The 11,233-nt window shown below is 40.6% G+C and overlaps 1 protein-coding gene across 2 annotated transcripts; it reads left to right on the plus strand.

Annotated features, from left to right (window-relative positions):
- Positions 1–7,393: 7,393 nt before the first annotated feature.
- LOC108803450 (zinc finger protein 268-like) lies at positions 7,394–9,372 on the plus strand. 2 transcript variants are annotated; one of them, XM_018575290.1, is made up of 2 exons: positions 7,394–8,043; positions 8,128–9,372. In XM_018575290.1, exons 1-2 carry the CDS (start codon positions 7,552–7,554, stop codon positions 9,370–9,372), a joined length of 1,737 nt encoding a protein of 578 aa, XP_018430792.1. In that variant the 5' UTR covers positions 7,394–7,551. The 2 variants fall into 2 exon arrangements, with proteins under 2 accessions (XP_018430792.1, XP_018430791.1); XM_018575289.1 differs by having other exon boundaries at positions 7,394–7,741; positions 7,826–9,372.
- The last annotated feature ends 1,861 nt before the right edge of the window (positions 9,373–11,233 follow it).

Raw genomic sequence — 11,233 nt, forward strand, 5'->3', positions numbered from 1 at the left:
TACACTTATGACCTGTGCACAGATTGGGGATCTCCAACCCTTAGATTGGGGTGTTTATGTTCTTGTTGCTCTAATAGTTTTAGACTTCACATTGGTGTCCTGATGGGATTAGTCCCCTGAAATAAATATTCCTTTATGTAGTGGCCGTCAGGTTGCATGTTCATGGATCTGGGTGTCTCCACCATTCCTGTGGCCTCCATGACCATGGTAGAGGGGAGGGATCGTTGGGTGGACCTGTGGCCTCCATGACCATGGTAGAGGGTAGGGATCGTTGGGTGGATTTGGGAACGGACGGATCCGGACACCGGGGGCTTTAGGAACCTGGATTTGTCCCTCACCACTGGAGTTTGGGATGAGCTTGTTGGGGGGCTGGTGGCTTTCAGCTTGTTTTAAGTCGGCTTTAAAAAAAAAAAAGACAGAAGGGGGAACGCCTTGTTCCGTACTTGGTATGTCACTTTGAACACCCGTCAGCGATGTGTTTGTCACAGTGTAGCCGCTCCTCTTCACTGCTGAACGGCTCAGTTTGGAAGGTGTACACAAGGCCGATCTCCCGTCTCACGCACAGACTCATTCCAGGTATGTAGAAGGAATCACATCCGTACACTCCAAGCCGCAGGGAGATGGTTAGCAGTCCAGACTGGATTGATTCTCAAGCTTGACTTTAGCCACGGCAGTCTGTGTTCAAATGGGTCATGATATCCGGTTAGTTCCACCAGCCCGTTAACCCCTTCATGACTGAGCTTGTTTTTAGTTCCTGTTGGTAAATGACTGGACAGACTTTTGACATTTTTGCTGTGTGATTCTTCCACGTCAGTAATATACTTTCTTACAAAGTGCACCCGCACATATTATATATTGTTTTTTAGAGGACAGATAGGGCTATATATTTATATCACGCCTCACTTAGGACAAATAAAATATAAAAAAAGAGGAAAAAACGTAAAAAAATAACTTTTGTCCCAGTTTTGATTTGTTGTATTTTTTTTTACAAAACCAGCACAGCTAAAAAAAAATACAATAAATACCGTTCATTTATTTGTCCTTTATGTTTTATTTTTTTAAACTTTTCACTTTTTTTTTTAAACTTAAAAATGTTTGTTTATTTAATTATATCAAGCAGTCATTGTGAATTAATCTCACTATTACTGCTTGATAAATTAATACATTTTTAGTTATTATCAGGCTGCTTCAAACTTCATAACAGCCAATAATAAGTTAGTGACACTGATCCTGCAGCAGTTCAGGATTCAAGGTTGATTTACTAACCTTATAAACACACCACGAATATGTATACACCTCTGTAGTGTGTTCCCTCCCAGCATGATCTATGGGTGGAATCTAAACACCTTTGTAGTGTGTACACACCCAGCAGGTGTGTTGTGCAAAGCCCCGCATGAATTGCAAGGTGATGTTGTGTAAATTATCTCTATGTTGTGTTGCTTGCGTTGATGAATGCAGGAATGTAAATGCATGAGCTAATCATTTTTGTCTAAACTGTGAAGCAGCATTATATATGCATCATGTGCATGATTTTTCCATATATGGCATTAGTGGAAATATGCTTTTAGAGATTTTTCGGTTGAGAAATACATTTTGCTGTGTGAAAATCACACGCACCTGGTGCGTGCGTGTGTTTAGGTTAGTAAATCACCCTCAATGTGTCTATTGCTGAAAGTGAAAGGAAAAAAAAAAAGCCAGTATACGATCTGAGATATCTCTCGATCTATACGAGCTGTCAGAATGTCAGCTTTTGTCAGCATGTGTGCCCGCTCTGCTTTGACTCTCAGACACCCGATCTTCAGGTATTCGGGTGTCTGAAAAAGGTTAACCCTTTCATTAATGGATGCCTCTATACTGAGGGATCCATTAATGAATGGTAACCGCTGATTCTCAGCGGTTACCAGCCTTCTAGTGCAGCAAATAACTCGTCACGTACAGTGTACGTGACGAGTCATTTGGTCCCTTTTGTGGCGGGACGTACAGTGAACATCTCCCGTCACGAAGGGGTTAATGCATTTCGCCCCGCCTCCTCCAGGGCTTCATCAGAACGTAGAGGAGGGTGGAGGCAGGAGGTACTTTATCAGAAAATCCGTAATTAGCTCACCTCACATCATTAACCCCCTCTTGGTATATCAATACATATAAATTCAGTAATATAACACAACCTCACAAACTAAAAATGTTTTACAGCGTAATTTTTCTTTATCACAAAACTATAACATTTACTGGTGGGATGTCTAGTTCCAGAAGACATTCTAGTTCCAGAAAACATTGAAAAAAAGACTACAAAAACATTTGCAAATTAAATTCAATATTCAAACCCTGTGGGGTTAATGTATTCAATCTGTATATCCACATTTCTTCTTTTTGTTCTGTATCTTGTCAAAGTCTCCCCTCCCCCGGGGCAGATCTAGAACAAACATTCCCTTTACTTTCAGACCTTTTGTTTGACTATTGTGGAATTGTGTGACATGTTGTGCTATAGGACTGTCCTTGTCATTACATTTCATATCCCGCATATGTTCACCAATTCTAATTCTTAGCTGGCGTTTTGTTTTTCCCCATGTAACATTTATTACAGGGGCATTCCAATAGATAAACCGCCCTCGTCGTTGCACAAATGATGAAATGATTGATATGAAAGACCTTTTTACCATCTGAGTCCCTAAAGATTTGTGTCTTTTCCACATGCGGACAGATTTGACATTTTCCGCAGGGGAACATCCCCTTTACCTTACTGAGATCTGATGACCAGGTATTCAAAGGGCTGGGGGGATTCTCGGAATGGACCAAATGGTCCTTTACATTTCTTGCTCGTCGTGCAACCATTAGGGGGTATTCTCCCACAATTGTAGATAAACTCGGACAGAGCTGTAGGACGTGCCAATGTTTTTTTAGGATGCCTCGGAATTCATGCCATTTGGATCCATATTGTGTAACCAGACGGACGGGATCATCCAATCTCTGTTCTTTTTTTCCACCCTCATTTATCAAAATGGATTCTCCTTGTTTTCTTGCCTATTATTTGCTGGCTGCGTCTAAGTACTGCATGTGAATAGCCCCTCCTCCTAAATTTCCGGTAGAGGGATGCAGACTCTTCCCTATAGTCGCTTGTCTCTGAACAGTTCCGCTTAATCCTTTGGAACTGTCCTGTAGGGATACCCCTTACCAGAGAATCTGGGTGGTGGCTAGTCGCATGCAGTAGTGTGCTGGCTGCAGTGGGTTTCTGAAATGTCCTGGTTTGTAACCTTGCCTCACAGGACCTAATTCGGAGGTCCAGGAAGGAGATCTCGGCTTCCTCTATTTCAAATGTTAGTTTAATATTTCGGGTGTCACCCACAAATAGTGAGAAGTCCTCTCTGGAGCCCCGCCAGACCACCAAAATGTCATCAATGTACCTGAGCCACAACTGAACCCGTCTCAGGTACTAATGATGTACAAAGACTACCTGTACCTCCCAAAATCCCAGATGGAGGCAGGCATAGGCGGGTGCCCACGGTGCCCCCATTGAGGTCCCCTTGATTTGTTTATAGGATACACCTGCAAACTGAAAGAAATTATTCTGGAGGGCAAACTCTAAAAATTCTAGAAGGAATTCATTTTGTGGGCCTGCCTCTGGAAACCCTGTTTCTAAAGAATTCAACTGCTTCTAAGCCACAGTTATGCGGGATTGAGGTGTATAGAGATTCTACATCAATACTGGCCAAGAGGGACCCCTTATCTATGTTCATGTCCTGAATCTTTCTAAGGACATCCCCTGTGTCCTTAACGTAGGAAGGGAACTGTATGACTAATTCTTTAAGCAGAGTATCAATGTACTTTCCCATATTTTCCAAAGGTCCACCTACACCAGAGACTATTGGTCTCCCTGGTGGATTCATCCTATCCTTGTGGATCTTAGGAATAATGTAAAAAGTTGGCACATTAAACCATTCAACTTTCATGAACTTGTGCTCTTTTAAGGAGATGAGCCCCGCCTCTTTCTTCAATTCTAACTTGAAATGAAGGTTGTTTTACTCTGTCAAAGGGTGATGTGTCAAGTTTGGTATAGGTGTTTTTGTCTCCTAGGAGGGGTTGTGCCTCCCTCACATACATCTCCTCTGGTAGGATGACTACGTTCCCACCTTTATCACTGGGTTTAATCACTAAATTGGGAATACTTTTCAGTTCATTAAGAGCTCGCCTTTCTTCTCTACATCGGTTATCTCTACTCCACTGGGTCCAGTCTATTGCAGTTAAATCTCTTTGTACCAGATCTCTGAAGAGGCTAATATACCTATTATTAGTAAGGGACGCATGGTGCTAGATTTCTTCTGTAAATGCGTTGTTCTCCTTTCACAGTGAGGCATAGTGGATTCAATGTCTTCCTCCATATTTTCCTCTAATAGGGTAACTAAATCATTCAAGGCCTGCAAGTCCTGTGCGTCCACAGTATTGGCATTTGTTTGTTTCAATGTACCTACTACTTCTTTATTCTGATGTAAGTAACGCAGATATACCTTCCTTAGAAATAAATTCAGATCCTTATAGATTGTGAACTCATCCATCCCCTCCACCGGGGAGAAAGACAGCCCACGTTGTAACAAACTGATATGGCTTTTATTAAGAAGGAAGGTAGGTAAGTTAATCACATTATTGTTTTCCTCTATTACTCTAACTGTTTAACCCTTTGATGTCTCTCTGCTACGAAACCCTGGATCTAGTTCACACCTGATACACCAGAGTGTCTACTATGCAATGAGAGAGAAAAAAGCCGAAAAGATATTTCGGGTGAGATTAGTACCCCTCCAGTGTTTCTCAACTTGGTCTATCCCAACTATTTTTAAGTGTTTAGGGTCACGATTGTGAAACATTTTAAAGTGTCTCGAAAGACTGTGTTTGTTGAAACCTTTTTTGATGTTATTGATATGCTCCTCAAGTCTTTTTTTAAGTTGTCTGGTGGTTCTACCAATATATTGTAGTCCACACGGACATTCCAGTAAGTAGGTGACATACTTGCTATGGCATGAGATGAACTTTCTAATTTCATCATTCTTATTAGTAGCATTGGACCTGAAGATCCTTAATTTCGGCCTAAAATATGCCCCAATAAGCAATCTAAATACATTTGAAACATGTTTTGACATTCGAAAATTAATTAGGAAAATCAATATTAAAAATTATTATTCCTCCCTACCAGAGGTACCCAAGAATACCAACCTCCCTATTAAGAGGAAATTATATATATATATATACACCCCTAAAAATTCAATCCATCTTTAACCCTAAACCGTCGGCCAATCATTTTGTGGAGTTATTCAAAAACCTTGTAGAAGAGGATTTAAAAACCTTGGAATGTAAAAATGCTCTTAACAAAGCCTTCATAAACCAAGGGATCCTATTACTAGAACAGAGTAAAGATGTAGTAGTTGGACCTGCTGATAAAGATGGAGGGGTAGTGATTATGGATAAAGACTACTATGAGAAAGAAATGAACAATATCACACACACACAAAATACATATAAAAAATAAAATAATAAATCCTATCAGTGAATTTAGAAAAGAATTGGAAACAATAATTCAAAAAGCATTCAAAAAATAACTTTTAACATAAGAAAGAAAGAAAGAAAGAAAGAATATTTAATACCTTCAGTCAGTTAGTCGGACTCCAATCATGTATTTTCTGCCTAAAATACATAAAAGCATGGAAGCTCCCCCAGGAAGACCCATAGTTAGTGGGATAAATTCCCGAACTGCGAGATTGGGTGAATACATAGATTGCCACCTACAGCCATTAGTGAATAAAACAAAGGCCTTCCTGAAGGACAGTAAGGATATTCTAAATATCTTGGAAGGCATGGAAGTAAATGATGGGCCGGCCAACATTGATGGGCCCTAACCCTAAACTGGGAGGGAATATTTTCATCAAAAAACACTGAACAAAAATGGGAATGTTTTAAAACAATTGTTAGCAACCGTACGGCAAAATATATTCCAGTAAGCAATAAGTTTACAGGGCTAAAAGTAAAACCCATGTGGCTGATATCCAATGTTAAAAAATCCATAAACAATAAGGAAAGGGCGTTTAAACAATATAAAAATGAAGAAACACTGTCTGTCGTTATTTGAAAGTTACAAAGAATATAATAAAATATGTAAAAAGGAAATAAAGCTCGCAAAGATTCAAAATGAACGACAGGTTGCAAAAGATTGCAAGACTAACCCCCAAAAATTATTTAAATATATTAATAGTAAAAAAATTAGGTCAGAGCATGTTGGCCCCTTAAGGGATAACACAGAGTTGGTAACTGGGGACAAAGAGAAGGCAAATCTATTAAATACTTTCTTCAGCTCTGTGCACACCAAGGAACACGATGTAACGCAAGTCCATAATGAGGATAGCAGTGCCATACCCTCTGCCATACCCTCTACCGAACCTCAATACCCTCTACCGAACCACAATGGCTGACTATTGATATGGTCCAGAAACAGACAAAATGAAGGTAAACAAAGCACCTGGACCAAACGGCTTGCACCCACGTGTCCTCAAATAATTCAGCTGTATTGATGAAAATAATATACAACTGAATAAGGACACTATGTATGTTTTTATGTCCCGAATAGTCCGGGTGTGACACCTAAAAAGCCCCGCTGAATTTGTTTTGTTGTTGTTATATAATGATATAGGGGTGCGGTGTCCTGCTTTCTTTTGGTGGTTCAAAACTATTGTATGCAAATTTTATATATTAAGTTGTAAGAGTGTTAAAATAAAAGTGGCTGCACTGAGGTACCCGGTGGGACAGCCAGTGGACAGGCCTATGGTGTGTTGTTTGGGGGTGGCACGGGGCCCAGGCCTAAAGCTGTGTAAGGGGCCCCAAAGTTTCTGATGGCAGCTCTGGGTGCAAGCAATAGCAGAACACACACAGATACAAATCTTACATACAATCTGGTGCACTCTGAGGGTTGTGTAGCAGCCAAGCGATTAACACACACTTCTGTGATTCCTCAAGCTATCCTACAAGCTAGAAATACATACATGTATCCATGTACAGGACATATTCTTTCTGTATAGAGAATAACTTAGAAAAATAGAAAATAACTTTAAATTATCCAAATGTATAGAGTTCTGGTGATTGATTGATGTTATCTATCTGTACAGGTTTATTGATGAGCCGGGATTTCGGTGAAGTTGGTCTTCATAAGCAGAATTGAGTCATATCGGAGACAAGCCATATACGTGATCTAAGTGACTAGAAGGGTTTTCTACAGTTCACTGGAAGATTCACACAGGACACAAGACATATCACACAGGACACAAGACATATCACACAGGACAAAGGTCATATCACACAGGACACAAGGCATATCACACAGGACACAAGGCATAACGGTGTTCTGAAGGGCATAAAGGTTTTGGATATTCCGCAGCATTGATCCAACATCAGAGGACAAGAGAAGTCATTTCAGTGTTCTAGAAGTCGCAGTGGCTTTACAGTGAAGTAAAACCCCTGAACACAAGAGAAGTCATTTCAAAGGCCAATTCTTGTTTGGAATCTGACAAAAGTTTTACAATGGAGGCAAAGCTCATCAGACATCAGAAGGTTCACAATGCAGAGAAGCCATATCAGTGTTCTGAATGTGATAAAGCTTTTACATATAAGTCACAACTTATTTTACATGAGAGGGTTCACACTGGAGAGAGGCCATATCAGTGTTCTGAATGTGACAAAGCTTTTCAAACAAAAAGACATCTTATTATACATGACAGGGTTCACACTGGAGAGAGGCAATATCAGTGTTCTGAATGTGACAAAGCTTTTCAAACAAAAACACAGCTTATTGTACACCAGAGGATTCACACTGGAGAGAAGCCATATGCATGTTCTGAATGTGGCAAAGCTTTTAGAGAGAAGATATTACTAATCAGACACCAGATGATTCACACTGGAGAGAAGCCATATCAGTGTTCTGAATGTGATAAAGCTTTTAAAACAAAAACACAGCTTATTGTACACCAGAGGATTCACACTGGAGAGAGGCCATATGAATGTTCTGAATGTGGCATAGCATTTGGAGATAAGATAGTACTAATCGCACACCAGAGGAATCACACTGGAGAGAGGCCATATCAGTGTTCTGAATGTGACAAAGCTTTTAAAACAAAAGCACATCTTAATGCACACCAGAGGATTCACACTGGAGAGAATTCATATCAGTGTTCTGAATGTGATAAAGCTTTCACAACAAAAGCATATCTTAATGTACACCAGAGGATTCACACTGGAGAGAAGCCATATCAGTGTTCTGAATGTGGCAAAGCTTTTACAGAGAAGATAATTCTAATCGCACACCAGAGGGATCACACTGGAGAGAGGCCATATGAATGTTCTGAATGTGGCAAAGCTTTTACAGAGAAGATAATTCTATTCGCACACCAGAGGGTTCACACTGGAGAGAGGCCATATCAGTGTTCTGAATGTGATAAAGCTTTCACAACAAAAGCACAGCTTAATGTACACCAGATGATTCACACTGGAGAGAGGCCATATCAGTGTTCTGAATGTGACAAAGCTTTTCAAACAAAAACACATCTTAATAGACACCAGAAGATTCACACTGGAGAGAAGCCATATCAGTGTTCTGAATGTGACAAAGCTTTTAAATTAAAAGCACATCTTAATAGACACCAGAGGATTCACACTGGAGAGAGGCCGTATCAGTGTTCTGAATGTGACAAAGCTTTTAAAACAAAAACACATCTTATTGCACACCAGAGGATTCACACTGGAGAGAAGCCATATCAGTGTTCTGAATGTGGCAAAGCTTTTCAAACAAAAAAATTTCTTAATGGACACCAGAGGATTCACACTGGAGAGAAGTCATATCAGTGTTCTGAATGTGATAAAGCTTTCACAACAAAAGCACATCTTAATGTACACCAGATGATTCACACTGGAGAGAGGCCATATCAGTGTTCTGAATGTGGCAAAGCTTTTCAAACAAAAACACATCTTATTGCACACCAGAGGATTCACACTGGAGAGAAGCCATATCAGTGTTCTGAATGTGGCAAAGCTTTTCAAACAAAAACATGTCTTAATGGACACCAGAGGATTCACACTGGAGAGAAGCCATATCAGTGTTCTGAATGTGGCAAAGCTTTTCAAACAAAAACACATCTTATTGCACACCAGAGGATTCACACTGGAGAGAAGCCATATCAGTGTTCTGAATGTGGCAAAGCTTTTCAAACAAAAACATGTCTTAATGGACACCAGAGGATTCACACTGGAGAGAAGCCATATCAGTGTTCTGAATGTGACAAATGTTTTTCATGGAGAACACAACTTATTGTACACCAGAGGGATCACACTGGAGAGAAGTCATATTAGTGATCTGAATGTAACAAAGCTTTTAGATTGAAGTTAGAACTATACAAGCTGAGAGCTATGGGCATCGATGGAAGGGTGTGTATGTGGATAGAGAACTGGTTAAAGGAACGGGTACAGAGAGTGTCAATAAATGGCGCCCTTTCAGACTGGGCTAGTGTCATTAGCGGTGTGCCTCAGGGTTCTGTGCTGGGCCCCATGCTATTCAACCTGTTTATTAACGACATCGGGGACGGAGTAAACAGCGATATCTCAGTGTTTGCTGACGATACCAAAATTGGGAGGGTTATAGAAACAAACCAAGATAGTATAACTTTACAAGAGGACCTGGATAAAATAGGGGAGTGGGCAACTTTATGGCAGATGAGGTTAGATGGAAGGGTGTGTACATGGATAGAGAACTGGTTAAAGGAACGGGTACAGAGAGTGTCAATAAATGGCGCCCTTTCAGACTGGGCTAGTGTCATTAGCGGTGTGCCTCAGGGTTCTGGGCGGGGCCCCATGCTATTCAACCTGTTTATTAACGACATCGGGGACGGAGTAAACAGCGATATCTCAGTGTTTGCTGACGATACCAAAATTGGGAGGGTTATAGAAACAAACCAAGATAGTATAACTTTACAAGAGGACCTGGATAAAATAGGGGAGTGGGCAACTTTATGGCAGATGAGGTTTAATGTCGATAAATGCAAAGTTATGCACTTTGGGATAAAAAACAAGCAAATGGGTTATACAATAATGGGTATGCCGCTAGGGAAGTCTGTAATGGAGAAAGATTTGGGGTTCACTGTAGACCATAAACTGAATAATAGATTACAGTGCCAGGTTGAAAATGTTCCATAGTCACAGCAACATTAGCAACAAACTCTTTACGATTAATTCCGTAACAAAGACTAGAGGCCACCACCTGAAACTGGTAGAAAAAAAATTCAAACACAAGGGGCGAAGGGGGTTCTTCTCAGTTCGCGCGGTTAGGGTCTGGAACTCTTTGCCACAAGCAGTGATTTCGGCTAATAGTGTGGAATCGTTCAAGAAGCTTTTGGACAATTTCCTGAGAAACGGTAATATACAGGGGTACAAGTACTCCTCATAACGAGATGACTCAGGGACCTATGCACACACACACACTATAGGTTGGACTTGATGGACATGTGTCTTTATTCAACCTCATATACTATGAACTAAGCAGACGGTTCCCACTGGAGAGAAGCCATTTCAATGTTCTGATTTTTGACAAAACTTTTAAAATGAGCTCAAAGCTTATCAGACACCAGAGGATTCACAATTCAACTTCAGTTTTAGAATAGTGATGGGCAGGACACCCCGGAGGTCGGTTCGTATTTGAGCGGCCAAAAAGCTTGAATACGAACTCGAACTCAATGCAAGTCAATGGGGCTCAAACATTTAGAAACGATTGTTCCCTTTAAGAGTGCTTATATGCAAGTATTGGCCATAAAAAGTGTATGGGGGTCCGGCTACTGCCCTGGGGGACAGGAATCAATGGGAAATAAAAGTTTTTAAAGGAACAGTGATTTTTTACATGACTTAAAGGGTAAGAATAAAAATGAAAAATTCCTTCATAACTCATGCCTGGGGGGTCCCCTTAACCTGCCTGTAAAGTGGTGGATCTGCGTACACACAGGCTGCTTGCCCTCTTATTGCTACATGGGAGCATCTGACTTTTGGCATTTCTGACATGATGTGGCTTAGGTTTACTTTGACCATCAGACCAAACCGAACTCACAGTTTGTGGAACAATTTGGCCAGTTCACTCAGCCACTGGCCCTCCATCTGTGTCCTAAAAACCAAAGACATTGTGCAATGTCATTGGTTGACTGATGGCTGAGACACACAGCGTCATTGG

This window comes from Nanorana parkeri, unplaced genomic scaffold (genome assembly GCF_000935625.1).
Source record: "Nanorana parkeri isolate BGI_ZX_2015 unplaced genomic scaffold, ASM93562v1 scaffold3741, whole genome shotgun sequence".
Classification (NCBI taxonomy): Eukaryota; Metazoa; Chordata; class Amphibia; order Anura; family Dicroglossidae; genus Nanorana; species Nanorana parkeri.